This window comes from Garra rufa, chromosome 6 (genome assembly GCF_049309525.1).
Source record: "Garra rufa chromosome 6, GarRuf1.0, whole genome shotgun sequence".
NCBI classification, from domain to species: domain Eukaryota; kingdom Metazoa; phylum Chordata; class Actinopteri; order Cypriniformes; family Cyprinidae; genus Garra; species Garra rufa.
The window spans coordinates 39,687,077-39,711,142 of NC_133366.1; the positions used below are offsets into that span (position 1 = coordinate 39,687,077).

Consider the following 24,066-nt stretch of genomic DNA (forward strand, 5'->3'; position numbering starts at 1 on the left):
AGAAAGTAATAAACTTCTAACTTTTACATATTTTAATCTTAAATGATCAAACAGGACATTTGTGGTCATTGTATATTTATGACCAAAAAAAAAACAAATTTAAAACAATAAATAAAACAATAGAATTGAATAGTCTATTCACTCTATTGGAATACTGTGTTTACATTTTAAATAAAAATTAGCAAAAACTTAGATCACTTCACTAAACAACCTCTTTTCCTGTAGTACAAGCTGGGTACTAGTTTGTTTTCTTTTAAAGTTAAGTCATTTAAAAAAAAAATTTCATAAATAAAATTTTTGCAATTAATTTAATTGTTCATTAATTTTCCGTTTAAACACACCATAAACTGTAAAAGGATGCTCAATTGCTGACAAAAGGTATAAATTGTACCCCCTCCTTGCAACCCCTTTGAAAAGTTTAAAGAATATTTTTGTTGGTTGTTTATTGTTAGATATATTTTTACACACATATAGATTTATGTGTATAATTATGGGAAAAGTTTAGTGTTGTCAAATGATTTATCGTGATTAATCGCATCTAAAATAAGAGTTTTTGTTGACATATGTGTGCGTACTGTGTATATTTATTATGTATATATAAATACACACGCATGCATGTTTATATTTAAGAAAAATGTTTATATATATATATATATATATATATATATATATTGAATGCGATTAATCGTTTGAAAGCACTAAATTATTTTCTTATGCATATTATTATTCTCAACTTGAGTTTGTAAACTAATATCGTTTAATTACAAAAGACAAAAAGCTATCAAAGGTAGCACTGAAATTAAATAATGTACAAATGCAAATAGTCCACAAAGAATAGGCATAGAGCGCAGAGACCACTTGCGCCAGTTTTTAACATTGGCAAGAAGTGCGTTTATTCTTTGCACACTATTTTGTAAATGTGCCCGTGTGTCCTTATGGCGGAGGCTACTGCGCATGACTGACTGCTCGTGTGAAGTAGGCCTGGCCTAAATGTTTTCATCCTGTTCGAAACCGAAATTGTGCTCGAACAGCGGCCGATTGAAGGTAAAAGAAGACGAGAAGTCTAATAAGTTGCTAATGTATATAGCGTTACGACCACCAAGAGAACACGCAAATTAAAAGTCTGCCGGTTTTGCGGCGGTCAGGAGGAGCTTCCGTTACGCCTCGCGTGTCACTAGGCCCGCTGACCCACATTCGGGAGACCGCTCGAGGAAGTGCGCGCATGAAATTCAGCGTTGCATTTCTCATTATTGCACCGATTATTCATCGCAGCGCTGCATTGTGATATCTGTGCCGAAGGAGCTTATATCTGCAAGGGAACCTGTGTGGATGTATGAGTGTGTTTTTCGGTAGGTACCAAATATGTTTATGTTGATAAAGGCGGTAGTTCCGCAATACATGCAAGAAAACCCAAAGAGAGTGTTACAATTTTGTTAAGAAGTATTGAAAAGTTGTACTATCGCTTTAAAATTAGATATAACTGTTTATGCACTGAGGTGACATTTGATTTTCCCTAACGTCATATTCGTTTGGTTTAGTTAGGATGTTTTCCCATATCGTCAGTGTCCTTGTTAGGAGGCTTTGACTGATGTAAATGAATGATCGGTATGTTTATTGTAACAGCTGTTGTGGTTACAATTTACATGTAATTATTGGGTTGAACTGGAATCATGAGCATAATTTTTGAGGATTGAGATGCCTTTTTAACTTCCATGCTTTGAAATGCACTTCATTAGAGGCTTTTAAATTCCGTAATGACTGTTTGGTTTGGTGCAGAAAACTGACTTTTTGAACCACAACTAATAGAAAATGTACTAGAAGTTTGAATATATCTTATAATTTTTATAAAGAAGACTTTATGTTGAGTAAGCGGTCTTGGGGCCCCAAGTTCTGTGTCCGTCAATTAACCTTTTACCTCTGACTGTAGCAAGAGGGGTCTAACTGATTCACAGAAACTATATTAAACTGCACTGTTGATTCACCAGTTTGTTATCTACTGTTTTGTGTCTACAGGCTTTCACGTTGGCTGGTCCTCTTCACCAATGTCTTCCCAATGCGTCACGTTTTTAACACCAGACTGATCCATGAGACGGCCCTATCATGAGCTCCAGAGACAGGTAGAGCTGAAACAGTATTAATATACACTATCGTTCAAAAGACTGGATTTGGTAAGATTTGTAATGTTAAAAAAAAGACTCAAATCATACTTAGCAAGGCAAAATTTTGTGATTAAAGTACAGTAAAAATAGTAACATTGTGAAATATTATTAGAGTTTAAAATAACAGTTTGCTATTTTAATATATTTTAAAATGTAATTTATTCCTGTGATGGAAAAGCTGAATTGTCAGCCATTACTCCAGTTTTTAGTGTCACATGATCCTTCGGAAATCAGTCTAAAACGCTGAATGAGCACACAAGAAACTTTTTTTTTTCTTTTTTTCTAAAAAGCGTTTTAGAAAAACATTTTCTAAAAATGATTTTGCTGCATAATGTGATACCAGGATTCTTTGATGAATAGAAAGTTCAAAAGAACAATATTCATTTGAAATGAAAGTTTAAAAATATTTACTGTATTCCCTTTTAATTAAGTGAATAAAATTATTAGTTTGAAAAAAATTACATTCAAAGAATGTAAGCATTTAAATTGAAAAAAATCTTTAATTTATATAGATTATTATGATCTAATTCATTGTTGAATTATAGTATTAATTTATTTTAAAATAGTCTTACTGACCCCAGACTATTAAATGGTAGCAAACTCGATAGAAAATGTGTGTTTTTTTTTTTTGTAGATTTGTAGTTTCTTATGCTCGTCATAGTTTTTAGAAATCATTCTGATATGCTGATTTATTATCAATGTTGGAAAATGGAAACACTTGTGCTGCTTTTTTTTTTTGGAACCTGCAATTCCTTTTCTATTTTTTATTTATACAAAATAGAAATCTTAACTAACAATATATGCATTTACTATCACTTCTTAATCCTTGCTGAATAAAAGTAATGAAAAAAAGGAACTGACCCCAAACTTGTATTGTTACAAAATATATCTATTTTAAATGAATGCTGTTATTTTTAATGTTTTATTCATCAAAGTACCTAGAAAAAAGTATCACAGGTTCCAAAAAAAAAAAAATATTAAGCTGCACAGCTGTTTCCAACATTGATAACAATATCAACATATTACAATGATTTCTGATTCTAAAAATTCAGCTGTGCATCACAGGAATAAATTCTATTCTAAAGTATATTAAAATAGAAATTCACTATTTTAAATTGCAATAATATTTCATAATATTACAGTTTTTATGTATTTTTAATCAAATTGATGAGCAGGAAAGACTTTAAAAAACATTCAAAAACATACTGATGCCAAACTTTTGAACAGCAGTGTATGAATTCATGCATGCATATGTCAACATCCTGCTTATAAAAATGTAATTACAATTTTATATTCATCCATGCATTTTCAGTAGCCCACATTTTGCATTTGCATATTAAAGAGAGTACAGTAGGTAGTTTGTCTTTGGCCTTAGTTTATTTTTAGAAGGATAGGCTTCTCTGTTTCTCTCTCTCTCTCTGTAGTTATGTGCGAAAAACAAAAACAAAGAATTCTAAATCACATAGACGTGATTGTATTACAGAAAATAAAAAGGTTTTCCATAGCAAAGAGAATAAACGTATGTCCTATTTTAGGGACGATGGTAGTGTTTTTGATGGGCTGATGGAGGAAGATGAGAAAGATAAGGCAAAACGGTGAGTTAAATTGCTGTTTTTGGTCGTTCTGTTGGATAACAGATCATAGACATAGTTGTCTTAATGAAATGGTCCCAACTTATAGAATAGGACAAGCATGTTTGTTTTACTCGTAGACTGTAACGAGTATTTGTATGTGATGGGGTTCTTGCATCATAGAGTATTGCATACCAGTGCTAAGCATAAGCACAAGCATTTTTTTCAAGCAGTTGACAGTTTTTCGAAATCTAAACAAGGTATCTTAAAGGATAACTGTTGCCAAAATGCAACCTGGGCTGTTTTTTTTTTTACTGTAAATGAGACAAACTTATATCTAAAAGCATAATTACGACAAACGAGCCGTTTTTGAGATTGACCGTGATTTAGTTTTGTGGTCAGTGGCCGGTGAATGGGAATACTAGGGGCATACATTTGAGCGCATCAAAATCGATATTTTTACAACACTAAGAAGGCTCGACACACCATGACACTTTGCTCGAAGTATCGCCTGGGTCTCTACACATGAACTCCAGCATTGAGAACATTGTTTGTGTACACAGAGTTTACTAAAAAGAAAGTTTTTGAACAACTCACTTACACTGTTTGGGTTTCCGCTCGCAGCCATCTTGCCAGTCAAGAGGTGTCGATCTCAGAATGCGAATGAATGGACTCCATAGGACGAAATATTAGGCTTATATGAGGCTCTTTTTACAACTAGAAGTTTAATATTGTTTTTCACTTGCGACAAAACAATGAATTAGCCGTGCATTTATATGGAAATGTGCTTTAGGAGCTATCCATCCTCGCATTCGGAGATCGACACCTCTTGACTGGCAAGACGGCCGCGAGCGGAAACTCAGAGTGTGAGTGAGTTGTTCAAAACCTTTCTTTTTAGTAAACTGTGTGTACACAAACAATGTTCTCAATGCTGGAGTTCATGTGTAGAGACCCAGGCGATACTTCGAGCAAAGTGTCATGGTGTGTCGAGCCTTCTTAGTGTTGTAAAAATATCGATTTTGATGCGCTCAAATGTATGCCCCTAGTACACCCATTCACCGGCCACTGACCACAAAACTGAATCACGGTCAATCTCAAAAACGGCTCGTTTGTCGTAATTATGCTTTTAGATATAAGTTTGTCTCGTTTACAGTAAAAAAAAAAAACAGCCCAGGTTGCATTTTGGCAACAGTTATCCTTTGATATGGCTTGTGTGGTTAGCTTTTCTCATGAGCCATAAAAAGAAAATCGGAAAATGTCAGCATTATAAACGCACCATAAAACACGCTGACTTGATTAAAAGCACAATTTTTCCGGGTTATGCTTGCATGCGTCTGCTATTGGTCTAAAGGTTAATGTTTACAGTAGTAGTTTTCTTCAGGCAGGTCTGAAGTAAATGTTGTATTTATCATGAACAGGCATTTTCCAGCCTTTTTTAATGCTTTGTTTTCATGTCTTTATTGTCTTCAATCACAGAGTTTCCAGAAATAAGTCAGAGAAGAAAAGGCGAGACCAGTTCAATGTCCTCATTAAAGAACTTGGCACCATGTTGCCTGGAAACACGCGGAAGATGGACAAGTCTACAATATTGCAAAACAGCATAGACTACCTGCGTAAGCACAAAGGTGAGGCAAAATAATTACAGATCTGTGTTATTGTTTTTCCATTTCATACATACGCATAACAGCACAACTGCTTAAATAAATAAATAGGAAGAAGACTTACATAGAAAACTGTTGGCATGTGATTTACATCTAAGTAGAAAAGCTGCAATCATCACTTTTCACAATTAATTTATTATGGCAAAAGTTGTCATTTTGATTAATTATGCTGCTTCTATCATGCTGCTGATGCAGTTTCTGCAGTATGTCTGTTGTGAGACGTATGCTAATTTTCTGTATGCATTGTGTACATGAATGACCTACAAAAATGCCAAAAGGGTACAGTATAAATCACATCATACTGCACAGAATCCCACAATGCAATATAGTTAACCCTCCCACTCCAGATATACAGTTATATCACCACTGATTTTTAATATCTTCCAGACATTTTATTTTAAGTAAAATGTTTGGAAGTTAAAATATAAGTTAAAGCTGCTGTCCATAACTTTTGGTGCTCTAGTGGTTAATAGACCAAACTGCATATGTCTTGTGGAAGATCTGATTATGTCTATCACAAATCACGCAGATACTGGGATACTTTGCATCGGTTCCTACTAGAATAGTCTGAATATAAAAACATATTATAGGTGTACCGTAGTGATTCAGGATAAGCCAAAAACACAGAAAATGGATTCATGATGTACTCACTTACTATATAAATTTTGTAAATTTTGAACACTAAAAAAGTTACGGACTGCAGCTTTAAATATATAAATATGGTTTTATAACTGGACTTCCTCCTTGAATTAAGTATGGAGTATAATGTGGTCAAGTGACAACAAAGATGCATACTACTGCAGTATTTTCTGCACCACAGGAAATATTTCATGCAAGCCATTTAAAAAAAATAACGTAGAAAGAACTGTATTCTTGTTTATTGTTATTTTATATGTAATATTTAATTAGCTGAAGCTATTTTACTATAGCACTATTCCATTCAGAAGTGTAATGTTGTATGCTATAGAATAGATAATCTACTGTTAAATTTTTTTTTCATTAATTATTTTATTTATTTATTTATTTTAAAAAACATACTTTTTTTCAGCAAGAATGCATAAATTAATTATGATGGAAAGTAAAAACTTTTAAAATGGTACAAAAGATGGCTGTGGCTGCTAAAAATTCAGCTTCTATTGTAGGTATAGATTATGCATTGCAAAAGTATTCATATCTCTTTATTTTTATTTTTATTTAAATAACATTTTACCGCATTACTCCACACTTCATTCACCTTAATGACAAGCAAAAACAGATTTGTGATAACTTAGCAAATTATTTAAAAAAGGAAAAACTCAAAAAACAGATTTGTGATAACTTAGCAAATTATTTAAAAAAGGAAAAACTCAAATAATTACATTGCATAAGTATTCATACCCTTTTAGTGAGACTTGTAAATGATTTTAGAAGCATTCCATTTTTACTGAATCATGTCTAAATTTGCAGTTATCAAAAATCTGTTGTTTGTGTTTTATTTTGTTTTGTCTTTATGGTGTAAGAAGTGTAGATTGATTTTTTTTTTTTTTTTTTTTATAAAGCAGTTTAATGAGGCTGCAACATAAAATGTGAAAAACATTATACTTTTGCAAGACTGTATATTTTAAGATACAGAAAACAATTATTTTGAATTGTAATATTCTGTTTTTATTGTATTTTTCATTTAAATCAATGTGCCTTGGTGAGCAAAAGAAAATACTTAAAGGGACAGTTCACCCAAAAATGAATATTGTGTCATTAATTACTTCCCCTCATGTTGTTCCAAACCCGTAAGACCTTCATTCATCTTCAGTATGTTTTTGATGAAATCCAAGAGCTTTCTTACCCTCCATAGACCGCAATGCAACTACCATGTTCAAGGCCCAGAAAGGTACCAAGAACACAGACAAAATAGTCCATGTGACATTAGTGGTTCAACCGTAATTTTATGAAGCTACAAGAATACTTTTTGTGCGCAAAAAAAACAAAATTCTATTCTTTATTATTAATTTATTCAACAAGTAATTAATGACAGAATTTTCATTTTTGGGTGAACTATTCCTTTAAAGCTAACTTTATACTGACCCAAAATCTTTTAAAGGTAGTATAGTCTCTAAGCAACTGCTACATGCAGATCCTAGAGAATTTTTTTCCAAGGAATTGTTTGTGTTCATATGCAGAAATTGCTGCTCAGTCTGAGTCGAGTGAGATCAAGCAAGATTGGAAACCCCCGTTTCTTAGCAATGAGGAGTTTACACAGCTGATGCTAGAGGTATGACCCTGCTTTGGGCAACATGTGTGTTTGTATTTGTTTTTCTCTTTCAGTTTCTTCCTGTTGTGAAATATCTCCACTGATAAAATCCTCATTCATAATGTTTTAGTTCATAGATTGGAGCTGTGTTAGTAATGCTTCTTTTTGTTTGTTTGTTTTTGAGGCTCTGGATGGATTCTTCATAGTGATGCTGACAGACGGCAACATCATTTACGCCTCAGAAAGCGTAACTTCTCTACTTGAACACTTGCCTGTAAGTGAGAGAGGATGTGTGTGATTAGTTGGTAGATTGTTTTTAGTCTATTTAAAGATTTCTTTTGGTCTTGGAATTGCCACATTTTATATCTGTCATATGTTCATATGTAATCTTGTTTGTTTCAGTCGGACCTGGTCGATCAGAACCTTTTGAACTTTCTTCCAGTAGGGGAGCATGAAGATGTGTATAAATCGCTGTCCTCACACCCAGACATCGAAAACCTCAACTCCGATTACCTCAAATGTGAGTATCCAACACCAAACTCGCTACCAGATATCTCTTCTGCTGTGCTATTTTTCCCTGCTCAATAGGGCTGGGCAATATACAAATTATTGATGAAGAAAACTAAGCAACATTGTAAGTATTACACTCTTTATTAGGCTATCAATTGTTTATTTGGTTGCTAAATTGTCTTAGACTAGTTGTGTGATCCTTTCTTGACTTGAATGTATAAGAGCTTTCTCATCTATATATATAAAAAAAGGTATGTATTTTTTTTAAGTGTAGAAAGGTAGACCTTTTGTGTGTGTATGTATTTAGAAATATTGCTGTTTTATAATTTGTGTCACTGTATCATTTGTTTCAGTTTTCGCGTTCATATTTTTAATATACTTTTTTGGTACTTTAAGTTTTAGTAATTTTATGTTTTTTTGTCAATTGTATTTTTCTTTATTTGTATTTGTTTTAATTATTTTACATTTAGTTTTAGTAATTTCAGTTGTTCAATTTAGCTTTTTTCAGCTAGTTGGAAAGATAACATTTCTAATTAAATTAGTTAAAGTCTTTCATATATTTGTATCATGAAAAATATTTTCAATTTGAAAACATTTCAGTTTTAGTTAATTAACTTATTGGTGTATATTAAAAAAATATTTAAAAACATTCTTCCTTGTGTTTATGTATATTTATGTAGGTTTTTACTTTGTACTTATTTTGTATTTTACTTTAATTTAATTATTTAAATCCTACTTGCCAGCAATTGCTGTTTGGTTGAAATTATGGTTCATTTAATTGGAAAAAAATCACCCTTTAAGTTATTTTTGAGCAAATCAATGATATATAGATATATAGACGATATATTGCGAATATCGTTATTAGAGTGAAAGCTTCATCACTTAATTGTCCTGCTTCCCACTGAGATGGTAAAATATTACTTTGTGCCAATGTCTGCTTCCTCAGCATATTTTCAGTTATGTAGATTTTAATTTGTAATAACGCACCTAATGTTTTTTTTTCTTTGTTGTTTGTTTGTCTTAGCCAAGAACCAGATGGAGTTTTGTTGTCACATGCTCAGAGGTTCTGTGGATCCCAAGAAACCGCATGTGTATGAATATGTCAAGTTTATTGGCAACTTTAAGTCACTTATCAACAGTGAGTGTTTATTTTTCCTCTTGATTTAAACTGACTGAATACTCAACCATAAGTTAACTGCATTTGTTAATATGTCTATGTATAGACTGCCTTTGTCTTTTAACACAAATCTCCACTTTGAATGCTCTCCCAGTGCCTCTTGCAACCCGAAATGGCCTTGAGGGAATTTTGCAGCACTCGTTGCAGCCAGCCTTCGATGATAAAGTGTGTTTTATTGCGACTGTGAGGCTCGCCAAACCCCAGTTCATCAAAGTATGCTGATAATCAATCAGAAAATCCAGAGCAAAAATAGATCTCCATTACAAATACTCTCCCTAAAAGCAGAAACCATAGGCATGCATAAAAACAAAGCATTACTAGCATAAATATTCTAGTATTGACTCGTTTGTTGTTATTGATTGTGTGCAGGAGATGTGCACGGTTGAGGAGCCCAACGAAGAATTCACGTCTCGACACAGTCTGGAGTGGAAGTTCCTCTTATTAGATCACAGGTTTTTACACTTAGTCACAGTATCACTTTGTTCATGTTTGTAAAGTCCAGTTTTTCCTTCCTTCAATGAGATGTCTGTGTGTTCTTATGTTACAGAGCACCACCTATCATTGGCTATATGCCCTTTGAGGTGTTGGGAACGTCAGGCTATGACTATTATCATGTAGACGACTTGCATTCACTAGCCAAGTGCCATGAACATTGTGAGTTTAAAACAAACATGTATTGGAAACTTTCATTTGGCGCCATATTCTTCATATGTGTCTTTTATTCTCTGTCTGTTGCAGTAATGCAGTTTGGAAAAGGGAAATCGTGCTATTATCGTTTTTTAACTAAAGGGCAGCAGTGGATTTGGCTTCAGACTAATTACTACATCACCTATCACCAGTGGAACTCACGACCAGAGTTTATTGTGTGCACGCACACAGTTGTGAGGTATGCAGATATACACAGATGACTACACAAACCAGGATTGTTACTTATGTCTTTATTTCTGTAGTTATGCTGAGGTGCGGGCAGAGCGGAGGAGAGAAATGGGTATAGAGGAATCTCCCCCTGAGCTGCCCGGAGACAAGGTGAGATGCTAACCTCTCAGAAATAGTCCTTTAATGTGGTTTTGTGAACATGCTGTTAAATGGCTTATCTAAGAGAGTCTCTGATTTAAGTTTATGCACTACAGTTGTGAAAATGTCCATTTATCATTGTGAGGTTATCAGTTTTGGTGGTTAACTATGACTGAATGATTGACTGATTCATGTGTCTCATTTGCGGTAAATTAAATTTATATTATAAAAACATCTTTATCATATACTTACTGACTGGAGTCAGTAAGATTTGTTTTTAGAAGGAAAATTAATACTTTTATTCGGCAAGAATGTATTAAATGAATCAAAAATGTCAGTAAGACATTTACTAAAGATTTCCATTTCAAAAAAATGAATCACGCTTCACACAAAAAGATTAAGCAACAACTGTTCTAATAATAATAATAATAATATCTATTGAGAGAAAACAAATATTATTTATAAAGTAGTTTAATTATTTTATATGCATGTATGTGTATATTGTCACGGGTGAAGAATCACACGACAAGGAAAGCTGAGTGAACAACCCCGGAGGGTGGATTTATTGCCAAAATACTTTGAAAAGTGAAGGTGAAACGTGGCGTGAGGCTGGTGCAGCTTGTCTGTGAGGTGCTCTTCGGATCCTTGAAAGTGGGTGGCCGGGGGGGTGCTCCAGTGAGGGAGATCGGTCACTCGCTGCTTTCTAAAGAGAAGAGAACACAGGTTAGAGCCGTTTCTTTCCAGCATGAGATCCAACTCTGCTTGGCTGAGTGGAGTGCCGGCTTATAAAGCCGGCTGTTGATTGGGAAGCAGCGGTGGCCGATCTGCCGTGATGAGGACGTGCAGGTGCAGATTGTTTGTTGCCAGGGCGACGCTGATGAGCCCTCAGACACTCGTCACAATATACAGTCAAACCAAAGTTTATTCTAACTGTGACAGAACAAATTTATCTTGATATTCATAAATTAGTCAAAACAAAATTTATTTAGTCACCTTAAACATTTCTCACATTATCACAGTTTATTTGCTGTAGTTTTGAAAATGGTAATAAAATACGACGAGAACTCAAGAGTTAAACTGTCAGAACAAATGTATCTTGATAATCACAAATGAATTACAGTCAAACCAAAATTTATTCAGATACCTTCAACATTTCTCACATTATCACAGTTTATTTGCTATAGTCTTGAAAATGGTAATAAAATATGACAAGAATTCAAGTGTTAAACTGTGTCAGAACAAATTTATGTGGATAATCACAAATAAATTACAGTCAAACCAGACACCTTCCAAATTTCTCATATTATCACAGTTTGTTAGCTATAGTTTAGAAGAAGGACTCGAGTTAAATTGTACCAGAACAAATTCATCTTGATAATGTCAGATAAATTTGATAGAAAGGTATGTATAAAAAAAATAAAAAAATAAAATAAACATGGTCAGGTCAAATTAAAATTTTGGTCCCAAATTTTTATACATTTTTCTGGTAGTCCACTGTATAAATTTTATGTAAGTATAATATGTCACAGTTTACTTTTGCTATAATTTTGCTATCCTCACTTACATAAATGAGCTATAGTGCCCCCGCTAGTAAAAAAAAAAAAAATCTAGTTTCTGATTAATTTTTGGTTTGACTGTATAATATGCATAAATATAAAAAAACATAATTATTAAATAAAATGTCACAATTGCTCTCTGTATACCATTCATTGCAAAACAAAAGACATTGATCAACAGCTACACTATGGATATTTCTTAATTTTTCTCCCTCTCTCTTTTCAGCAGTCTCAGATTTCTGACTCTGAATCACAATTAAACTCCTCCAGACTGAAGGAGGTTCTGGAGCGTTTCAGTAACAGTCGCACACCCTCCACCTCCTCAAGGAGCTCTCGCAAGTCTTCGCACACCGCCGTCTCTGACAATACCTGCACCTGTAAGCATAAAAAAGAGAACGAAAAGTGTTCTCTTCTGTTGTATTTCTCCTGATTTTGTGCCCATTTAAAACTCTTGTATCTGTTTCTTCAGCAACTCCGTCTAAGCTACAGATGGACGTGAGCACTCCACCCCGGCCCGCCACTGTTGACATGGCATCCCAACGTCGTTCCTCAGTCAGCACCCAGGTGAGACATGTATATTCGTCAATGTCAACAGTTGCCTTTAAAGGGTTAGTTCACCCAAAAATGAAAATTGTCATTAATTACCCACCCTCATGTCATTCAAAACCTTTAAGAGCTTTGTTCATCTTCTGAACACAAATTAAGGTATTTTTGATGAAATCCAAAAGCTTTTTGACCCACATTCGTCATGGTACTCTCGTGAACAAGCATCAAAGACTGACAAGGAAGAGAAGATATGAGCGTGACAGATTTTTTGGGGGGGGGAGTGAACTATGACTTTAAGTATCTTATAAAGCACTCCTAACTTATGCTTGTGCCTCAGCTGAGTAATTACTGTGGTCTTGTTTTGATAGTCCATGAGTTCTCAAAACACCAATCAGACCGAATCTCCAGTCCAAATCAGCCAACAACAACCCCAACCACAGCAGGTTCAACCTAATGCCTTGGTAAGAATCATCTTTTTGTTTTATGTTTTCTCAATGGCACCATAATATTTATTTTTCTGTACTTTCTGAATGTAGTTCTCTGCGCAGTTGAATGCAATGCAGCATCTGAAGGAGCAATTGGAGCAGAGGACACGCATGATCGAAGCTAACATTCAGAAACAGCAGGAGGAACTGAGACAGATTCATGAGCAGCTCCAAAGGGTGCAGGGACAGGGCACTCAGGTACACACGTAACTATGTGAATATTGGTATTGACAACTTTGTTGTCATGAAAGCAAAGTATGTGATCAAAATGGTGTATTTCAGATGATACTGCAGCAGTCAGGTGGTGGACTGACCGTACAATTGCCACAAGTTGGAGGAGCACAGACTAATATTTTAGGGGTTGGAGCACAAACTGGGGTCGTAACTATACAGGGCCAAAATGTGACAAGTACTGCACAGAGTGGGACTGTTCCACAGCAACAAGCACTTCCACAGCAACAGGCTCCTCGTTCCCTGCAGCAGAATGTACAAGGCTCTTCTGTTACGCAGGTGACTTTGTCATTTTGCAGTTAGGGTTGTGAATATTTGCTCTGACAATTACTAGTTAGATCTAGAAAAGCTTAATTGACAGTTGTTAAAGGGGTCATCGGAGGCCGTGTTTAGCTGTGAAAATTGCTAACTAGCACATTAATAAGAAAGGTCATTTGCAAAGATGCATAACAAACCCTTATACTCACTTCTGCTGTGGTTGAAGCTGTATCACGAATGATTCACATGAACATAGGTGCTTTCCTTTCAAAAACGAAAGTAGCGATAATGCATCTTCAACGGCTCAGATGTCGGGAGTAAATGATGACTTCTACGTTTATTATTACATCCAACAATAGAATACCTCAATCGCTCAGTCGAAGACATTCTTGTCTTCCCCTGCACCTGAGTCGACACAATGGCGATCGGAGTCAGACTGTTTCAGCTCGGTGAGGGCGGGTCTAAGATAAGGCACTCATGTCAATCAACTATCATGAGAGTGGATTTAAGAAGCTGAGAATGACCTGATTTTAAAAAGGGGATATTACTTTTGAAGATAAAAAAAATACCACTGGGTGGATTTTTAGCATTGTAGGGTGGTTGTGTACACAAACTGCCAACACATTTTAATGTTCAAACAACATGTAAAAGTGAATTTTGCATCCGATGACCCCTTTAACACTACAGAATTCACTGTGATAACCAGAACCTTTAGTTGTGTATTGCCTAAAAGTAGCTTTAAAAATAGCTCATTAACAATGACATGATCTCTTGTTCTCCACTTCACATGGTGACATCACCTAAATGGATGACATCATTTTTTTGTCTCTTTCTTTCTCTCCCTCTCATTCTTTTTCGCAGCATGCTCCTGTGTATAATACCATTATGATGAGCCAGCCTGCCAATGCCAATGTGGTGCAGATACCCACAAGTCTAGCACCAAAAATCAATCAGGGCAATACAATCAATAGGTACTTGTCTTTTTCCTCATCTGTCTTTCCCATGGCACCTTCTACAAAAAAATGATTAGTAGGATTTAATTAATTACGGAATTATCACTCTCTTATAATTGTCACTCTCAGGTTTCCTGCCGGGCAGCAGTTGGTCACTAAGATTGTGACGACTCCAATGGCATGTGGTGCTGTCATGGTACCCACAACAATGTTTATGGGTCAGGTGGTGACAGCTTATAGCCCGTTTGCACAGCAACAAGGTCAGACACAAACCATAGCACTGCAGACTCAGCCAACAGCATCTGCAGAACAACAGGCTCAAGCTGCTACATTACAAACAAATCAACAGCAGGGGGCGACACCGCAACCATCAAAACAGCAGCAACCGTTTTTACAGGTAACAAAGCATGCACATAGTTTCAATTTGAGTCTATTAATCTCAAAAATATGTTACAGTGCCTTGCAAAAGTATTCATACCCCTTCATTTTTTTCACATTTTGTTGCAGCATTATGTTAAACTGCTTTAAATTAGTTTTTAAATCAATTTACACTCCATACACCATAATAATGACAAAGCAAAAACCAGATTTGCAAATTTTACAAATGTATTAAAAATAAAACACTGAAATAAGTACATGGCATAAGTATTCATACCCTTAACTCAGTACATAGTTGAAGCACCTTTACAGCCTCAAGTCTTTTTGGGTATGATGTGACGAGCTTTGCACATCTGCATTTGGCAATTATCTGCCATTCTTTGCCTCACCTTTTCACCTCGTAAGATCTGTCAGCTTGGATGGGGGCTGGCAGACATTTTCTAGTTGTTCCAATCATCTTCCATTATGGATAATGCGTCTGTGAACCTTCAATGCAGCAGATTTTTTTCTGAACTCTTCCCTAGACCAGTGTTTTTCAACCACTGTGCCGCGGTACACTAGTGTGCCGTGAGAGATCGTCAGGTGTGCCGTGGGAAATTATTCAATATCACCTAAACAGGCCCAGGTTTCACACTGAGTAGGTAGAAATATGAAACATCAAAAAAGACTGTTTTCATTGTGTTTGTTTGATTCCTATTCAAGACACTTTGATAAGAATGACTATATATTGTTAATTGCACTTTTTATTTGACAGAAGAAGGAATATCAGGGCTTGAAATTGCGACCATTTTGGTCGCATATGCTCACAAAATTTAATCTGCGCGACCTCTAAATATATTTGGGAGCATTTGTGCGAGTGCGAGAAATTGTTGTGGTGCGACTTGTTTCCATTTCTTTACAAAACTTTCGCTAGCCTAACTATTTCACAGACTGCTGTGAGCTGATGCAGTGACAGCCTCTCTGTTCTCTCTTCAATATTACATAACCAATTAAACGTAATCTTTTAATTCTTATCTTAAATTCAGATTTGAGATATTAGCTGTCAATCACTCCGTCACTGACACTGCGCTCCGCTCCGCTGAAACCGAACGTTTTTTTTTGCTCAATGTTTCTCTCTCTCTCTCTCTCTCTCTCTCTCTCTCTCTCTCTCTCTCTCTCTCTCAACCTCCGTTTCGGATTTGCGCAAACTGCATTGCAATTAAGGGTGTGTGATGTGACTTGATTGTGATTTTTGATTGTGGACCATTAAAATCTCTTCACAATATGCTTATGAAGAAATATAGTATCGTGCACATTCTCTCAGATGCAATTCTGGCGCCTCTGCCTCAGTATATAATGTACAAGGCATACATTCACATCAGACTTTTCGAAATCCCGTTTGTGGTCCCTAACTTTCAAATTATTTTGTTAAATTAATGCGTTAATGCATGCTCAGCACCGCCGAGAGTTTCGTGCGATCGTCAAAACGAAACCGAAAGCAAAACACGCACGCGCATTCAAAGGCAATTTTGATACATCGGGTTTAGAGAGCGACTCCCCAATGTACGCAAATTAGGCTACATAACATATCTAGGCTGTTATTAGTATATGTGAGTTATAATAGGTTCATAGGTTGTGTATTTGTCAATAGCTCTGTGCTTGAAAAAAATTGGTCCCTATTTGCACTTTGAAATTGAGAGAGTAGCCTACTTTGATAATGGCTGCATTTATTGTTTGCACTTAATAGGATTAATAAAGAATTGTGTAGTTTATTTTTTGTTTTTTTTCTACCATAGATTGTTTAAAAATGCAGTGGTTGCCTCTAATTTAAATGGCTCTACCTATAATAGAGAAAATAAACATCTTGTTCATGTACTCATATTTTAATATATTTTTGTCCCTTGCTTAAGGTTTAAAATAAATATTTGTTAAAAAGCCTTTTAGAATCTAGAGTCAGCCCATTTGCTTGTAAAGCATCAGCAATCAGAATCAGCCATGAAGAATTAAGTTTGGTGCATTACTAAAAAGAAATGCCAGGATGAGTGCTGGCTGATCTGCTCAATTGGCAGTTGTGGTGCTCCTTAATATTCAGTGGGTGCTCCTAAATTTTTTTTGGTGCGCCTAACTTTTTGAGTGCTACCAAGTAAAAAAGTTAATTTTGAGCCCTGAATATGAAAGATCATAAAATACTTTTTTATTTGTGTTTATTTGATTCCTGTTCAAGACACTTCGATAAGAATGGCTGTATATTGTTAATATAGGCTACAGAGTTACATTTTTTTTACAGTTTCGATTGTTGGTGTGCCTTGTGATTTTTTTTCAGTTAAAAAATGTACCTTGGCTCAAAAAAGGTTGAAAAACACTGCCCTAGACCATTGCCTTAACGCAAGTCTGTCACTGAGCTCTACAGGCAGTTATCTTGACCTCAGGACTTGGTTTTTGCTCTGATATGCATTTTCAGCTGTTAGACCTTTTCTGAGAGGTGTGTGCCTTTCTAAATCATACTCATTCAAATGAATTTGCCACAGTTTAACTCTACTCGATGTGTAGTAACATCTAGAAGCAATATGAATGCTCCTGAGCTAAATTTCGAGTGTCCCAGAAAAGGGTGTGAATACTTATGCAACGGGATCTTTTCAGTTTTTTATTTCTAATAAAATTGCAAAGTTGTTTGTTTGTTTTTTGTGTATATAAATTATGCAAACAAATAATTTAACGTTGTACTTGTTTATTTTTAATATACATTTATATGAGCACCAAATCAGCAAATTAGAATGATTTCTGAAAGATGAAGTAATAACTGATGAAAATATGATTTGCCATCACAGAAACACTTTAAAATGTATTAAAATAGAAAATGTCGACCGATAGTAGTTTTAACCGATACTGATAGCTAGGTTGGACAACACTGGCTGATAACTCCATCAATAGTTTTTAAAGTAGATACTGAATGCAAACTAAAACACCAGGGGCCTCATGTACAAAGACTTGCGTTGAATTAATCCTAAAACATTGCGTACGGACAAAGCTGTAAATGTGCGTACGCAGTAAAAAAATCAGATGTATGAAACACTGCGTACGCGGAATTCCACGCATATCTCTTTGTACATCTGAATTAACGTGAAATTGAGCGCACATGCACGAGCGCAAAACCCCTCCCTGCCTCCTCCCCCGTATTAATATGGTAATGACTCCACTTTGGCAAAACCAAACGAAAAAGCAAGCAAGAGAAACTTAACAGAATGTGATTTGAAGGTGCTCCTCACCGGTAGACCGGAGAAAAACTGTTATTTGCAAGTTTGTAAAAAAAATAAAAAATAAAAAATAAAATAAAGTGGGAGAGTTTAGCTGACGCGGTTAACGCAGTGGGGTTTGAACATCGCACTGTGAACGAATTAAAAAAGAAATGGTCCGATGTAAAGGTGCAGGTGGAGAACAGCGGCGACTTAGCCTACGTTTCAGCGCATCAGTCAGAGTCATAGAGCGCAAGCAGATGAACATCGTTGTCTTGTAACGGTAAAATATCTTGTTTGAATAAGTGCAACGTTGTCTTTATGAAATAAACAATAGTAGGCCTATGTCTATAAAGGTTCATATAATGCCTCACCACACGGTGTGATGTTGACATAATGTGATTTAGTTTGACACAAAGCAACCGAGTGATCCTTGTCAGCTAGGTAAAATATTTTATAAGAAATTTCTATTTTGATTTTATGGTTATCTGCTGAATTTGCTGATGCTTGTAAATTACATGATGTAATTTATTAACATTTCATCATATTATATAGCCTATATAGCCATTGAGAGGGACATCCCAGTGGATCGCAGTGTTGTTTGAATTAGTTTACATAAGATATATATATATATATATATATATATATATATATATACACACATAAGATATTTACATAACCTCTATATGTATATTATCTGTATAAAAGTTATTAATACTAATTAAATATCAAATAAGAATATTATTGTGTGTTATTTTTTTTGGTGGTGGAGGGGTTGGGGGGGTGGGTGCCCTTTTTTCAGTTTCAGCACATGCCCCTCAAAAGGTCTGTGCACGGCTCTGGTGCCACCGGCATTTCAGCTGCCCAATCGCCCGCTCTACAAGTGCGAGAATGGGCATTGTATCTGCGCTCTTGGTCAGTTTGTGGGTTGTTGAGGGGGGTTAACAGCCACGTCTTTAATGGATAACCGCGGTCTCCTGATATGCAGTTAAATAATTACGCTCAATAAAATAAAATAAAGTAAAACTTAGCTGTTTCCGATTCACGTATCCAAATTGTTCTTCAGATGGCGCCTTTATAGCAATGTCCGTGCAGTCGATCGCTTGCGCTTACATTAGGATAACCGGTGATCGCTGCAAATTGCGCTTTGTTTGGCTGGTCAACTGCATGGTATGGAAATCTTATATACCTGCTAGACATGCGGATGATCCCGTCCCATAAAGCTGGCATTGCACGGCTCAAAGACGACTGGCTTAACCCCAAGCGATCTGCCAGTTCCCTTTGGAAAGAACAATTTGCCAGGAAACCAAGCGTTATCAGCACCTGTAAGGGAACGGGTAATGCGTGGCTCCTCGCTGTCTCCAAATTTGGACCCAACTCAGCAAAGAGCTCCAAGAGGATAGCTCTTGGAAATCTGAAACAGCTTATAAGCCAGTCATCATCGTGGGCCAGAAAATCACTGTGATCCCTAAAAACGCGTTCCCTTTGGATTTGGCCATTGACAATGTCCTCCAATAAGGCCAACACTGCCATTGCCATAGACTAAGGGATGTATACATTTGCAAATGCTTTTATATGTTCTAAATCACATAATTGGTAGAAAAATATTGTCTCAATTAACCCATTTTATCAATTATAAATTAATAGCAATGTTTTCCACATGTGTTGGTGCGATACTTTGTAGTGTGCAATTTAAAATAATTGCCTCTAAGAGTCGCCAAGGGAAATAAAACAAACACACGCACAAAAAATACACGTACACCAGACATGGAGTTGGCGTGGATCAACGCACATTCTCACGTTAATTTCATCGTTAGTAAATCCAAACGTGAGCGTGAAGTCTGGCGTACGCAAAGTTTTCGTGCGTACGCAGCGTTGATACATGAGGCCCCAGATGTGTTCAATTCAAGCAGTGGTCTAAAACAGTTTATATATTTACCAAACAGACAAAATTTGACCACAAGAATGAACGATGTGGCTTCAATGAGTTTGAACATCGGGACTTGACATAACAGACCAAAACGGAAGTGCAATCTATATTATAGCTCTCTATATAATGCATACAGACTTTATTACAGGCATAAAAAAAAACATGTCGCTGAAAAATGCACAGTACACAGTCTTCCAGCCTAGGATGAAGTCATAATGTACATTTAATGATGATTTGGAACAAATATAATGTAATTTAATTGAAAACTATGTGAGTGGCGCTCTGTAGCGCGGCAAGATTTCTGTCGGCTGAACAAATTTGCTAACAAATGCATTAAAGTAACCAGCTAGACATAAACTAATGCAAATAGATGGTACCAATTGTGACATTCTGAGTTGACTTCTTTTTTTTTGAGAGAGAGACGGTAGCTTTATGCATAATGCACTTTTTTGCTTAACTTTGCAGACTGTTTACACTGAAGGATAGCAATGTTACAAACTGCAAAAAAGATATCTTTCGAAAACCTATATGAGCTGCTTTTTAACATTTGCTTTACAAGGACTGTGTATGTCTTGTATCTAATTTTCTGCTATGTATTTATCAGAGCACACGCCTTATTCATGGTAACCAGCCTACACAACTGATCCTGCAGGCTTTTCCTATTCAGCAACAAGGTACATTTCCTCCATCACAACAACAGCAACAACAACAACAACAGCAGCAACAGCAACTGAAACCACAGACTCAAAAACAGCAGAAAACAACCCCTTCTCATCAGACTGACAGCACTAGTGCGCAGTCTCAGTAACACAACGCAACAACCAATCAGATGGAGGAGCCATCTAACATAGTCTCTTCTTGGAGTTTACTGGTGCTGTATATCATTTGAAAGCTCTATGCTAAAACGTTTCTTCCTGGAAGCACCTTAGAAGATTTTAAGACAAGGAACTCTCTCAACATGGCAGCTGTGTGGAACATAACACCCCCAGATGGACACTAAGGCAACCATGCAGAGTGTTTCCCCCAAACCAACAGGTGGTTGCCAAACTCATTATTTATTTCAACAACAGAAAGCGTAGGATTGCTAGCCTTTGCATGGTCTTTGCCAAACAGAAAACCCTGTTCTCAGTGTTTCACTGTAAACAGCCCAAAGAACTGAGTTTGTCTGTACATTCTCGTGTAACATACCGTGTAAATACACAACCGTAAAGGAACAAAGCAAGATACTGAATATTTTATATGCTGCATGAAAAGTGTAAACTTTCATTTGTAATTCCAGTTTTATGATTTTCATTTTTAGTATCGTGTTAATTTTAATGTTTTTATATTATGCATATAGTGATGCTTTCTACTTTTAACCCTTCCCTGACAATGGTCTTTTCACATATAGTTAGGTTTTATTTTTGTTTTTTATTTTTTGGGAATTATTATTCCCCCTTGTCTCTGACTTATTTAAAAAAATCCAGTTTATGTTTATTTCTAATTATCACAAACATTTGGTCCAGAAGAATCAAATTTGATAGCTTTTAAGTGCCAAAATTGAGCTACTTTGTTAAAAAAAAAAAAAAAAAAACAAGCAAAACTCTACTTCCATGTTTTTGTTGAATGTTAATTTGCTTTTTAGCTGAGTCATAGTAGTCCACTAAAAAGTTTTTGTGCACCTTTCCCCCTGACTTAAATAGCACTTATTGTGTTCATACACACTAAAATAGTCCATCCTTCTAGTAATTGTGACCTAATGGTCTTTAAGTTTGCGTATGTGTGAACAATACGTTTGTCAGATGAGAATGACACGCCATAAATAAGCTTTCAAATCCTCATTCATAACTGCTTTGTTCTCCCTCATGGTTTTGCGAGCTATGCAAGAAGCCACATCCAGGGCACAGCATTTCTATACGTGTGACTGAGGAATACCGTGGAGCTTTTAAAGGGATAGTTCACCCAAAAATAAAGATGATCCCATGATTTTCTCACCTTCAAACCATCCTAGGTGTATATGACTTTCTTCTTTCAGACGAATACAATCAGAGTTATATAAAAGAATATCCTGGCTCTTCCAAGCATTGTAATGGCAGTGAATGGTTGACGAAATTTTGAAGCACAAGGAAGTGCATCCATCCATCATAAAAATACTCTACACGTCTCCGGGGGAGTAAGAAAGGCTTTCTGAAGTCATGAATTAAAAGTACAAAACAGGGATTTGTAAAGAAAAATGTAGGATTTTGATATAAGCCAAGAGGTTTTCCTTTGCTGTAAACAAAAGTTTGTTCTCGCGAGACTAGCATATTCTCACCAGAGTTTACCCTAGTTAATAAAGTTTTAAATATGGATATTCTTCTTACACAGATGCATTGTTTTGCTTCATATGGCCTTTACTTTTTTTATGATTGATGGATGCACTTTTTTGTGTTTCAAAATCTCAACCACCATTCACTGACTTTACAAAGTTTGGAAGAGCCAGGACATTTTTTAATATAACTCCGAATGCACTCACCTGAAAAAATAAAGACAAACAGACCTAGGATGGCCTGAGGGTGACTAAATCATGGGGTAATTTTCATTTTTGGGTAAACTGTTCCTTTAAATCCCATTTTCAGGAAAAGAATGATTATGTCTCTTCCTATTTATTTATTTTTTTTTCCCAAAGATGTAATTCAAACCAGAGCAGGGTTATCATGCAGCTATAGAGTCTTAAATTTAAGAGTGATCTTCCTATTAACTGTTTGTGTGTGTCTGTATGTGTGAGTGAGTGTGTGTGTGTCTGAGAGAGAGAGAGGGAGAGAGAGAAAGAAAGGGAATTTTAAGTGCAGACTATTATATCAATAACCGTTTGTGACTCTTCCAATATCGCTGTGTTGGTTAATACAGTGTGTATTAACCCCAGTGATGACCAATCAGTTCTTGCGTTGCAGTATCTCCGCATTCTAGATGTTTCCCCGTTGGCTTGTTGGCTATATACCTCAGAAATGGTTTTATACAAGAAGTATTCAAAGCAATTTTATTTTCATATGGCAAAAGACTTCCGTGTTAAGCAGTATTGCTGTGTGTAGACCGGTAGCACTGTTAAAAGAAGAGTTAAAGATAGAAGGTATATGGAAACTGAATAGATTTTGACATTGACTTTTGGAATTCCAAAAGTGGATATGCCCATAAAGTAGATGCCCAACTTCCCTTAACTGTCCAGTTCTCTTTCATAGTGTTGTGTTGTGAGTTTCACAAGATTTTATTGTGCACTGAAACCCTCATTTGTGGTAGCTGTTACTGTTGGAACCAATGTTTCTCATAGTGTGTACAATCAAAAATTACTTAATGTACCCCTTCCCCAAAGAAAGCTAATGACAGGTTGAAGAAAGAACTGATTTGGACTTTAATTGTTCCTGAACGTTTCAACCTTCTGTATCCTTTTTTTATTTTGTTTCATTTTTTGTATACAACCAAAAGATTGTGCACTTTTTGAATATGATGGTTATTTGGTTGTAGCCCCAGACATTTGTTCAGTGTTTGGCCTGATGAAAATCAGTTGAGTAGTAATAAAATGAGTCTTCAAAGAAGTTAAAGTCCTATGGTGTTTAACCATAAAATGTGTTAATTTTGTTCATACTGAATTGCTGTGCGCTTCAGTACAAAACTATGTTACCACAAATAATTGCTTGCAGTCATATTACCTTCAGTGTGAATTTGTAAGAACTGTCCTTTGTCTGTTTACCAAAAAACGTTAATTTTCCCTCCACAATATTCATTCTTGAAATAAAGCAAACAATGTTATTCACATTCTCTACTAAAATGTCTACTTCAAGATTTGCATTTTATTTTATTTTATGTTATTTTATGGATGGCGCATATTGCTAATTGCAGTACTAAATGGAATTTAAAAAATAACTATCCACCTTTTTTTCCTGAACGCGGAAGTTTCGTCCGACTGCAACGATGCTTTACATTTCCAGTCTCTGGTGTTTCTAGTCAATTTAACATTTTTTTCCGAGCCAATATAACATTAAATCTATGAAAATGGTTTTAAAAAGCACGACACCATAGTTTTATCACTTTTAAGTGTCGCAGTGACCGTCTTTTTGCAGTAACTCACCTGTGATAATTTAATGATTGGGTAGAAAACATGAAGCGACCCACAGTTAGCTGCTTTGAAAACAGATGAGAGCTCCCGAATGGGGCGAAGCTCGCAGGATTTTGTCGACAAAAT

The 24,066-nt window shown here is 35.7% G+C and overlaps 1 protein-coding gene across 4 annotated transcripts; it reads left to right on the forward strand.

The window, feature by feature from the left end:
• Positions 1-981: 981 nt before the first annotated feature.
• On the forward strand, positions 982-23,652 carry LOC141335974 (circadian locomoter output cycles protein kaput-like). Of its 4 annotated transcripts, none has more exons than XM_073841475.1 (21): positions 982-1,349; positions 2,014-2,117; positions 3,695-3,754; positions 5,207-5,355; positions 7,548-7,639; positions 7,803-7,892; positions 8,021-8,138; positions 9,153-9,266; positions 9,400-9,518; positions 9,675-9,757; positions 9,853-9,959; positions 10,044-10,191; positions 10,256-10,331; positions 12,102-12,252; positions 12,345-12,439; positions 12,790-12,882; positions 12,958-13,104; positions 13,189-13,416; positions 14,257-14,366; positions 14,478-14,745; positions 20,473-23,652. In XM_073841475.1, the coding sequence occupies exons 2-21, from the start codon at positions 2,101-2,103 to the stop codon at positions 20,674-20,676; spliced, it is 2,469 nt and encodes an 822-aa protein (XP_073697576.1). In that variant the 5' UTR covers positions 982-1,349; positions 2,014-2,100; the 3' UTR covers positions 20,677-23,652. The 4 variants fall into 4 exon arrangements, with proteins under 4 accessions (XP_073697576.1, XP_073697579.1, XP_073697577.1 ...); XM_073841478.1 differs by having other exon boundaries at positions 12,970-13,104; XM_073841476.1 differs by having other exon boundaries at positions 12,105-12,252.
• The last annotated feature ends 414 nt before the right edge of the window (positions 23,653-24,066 follow it).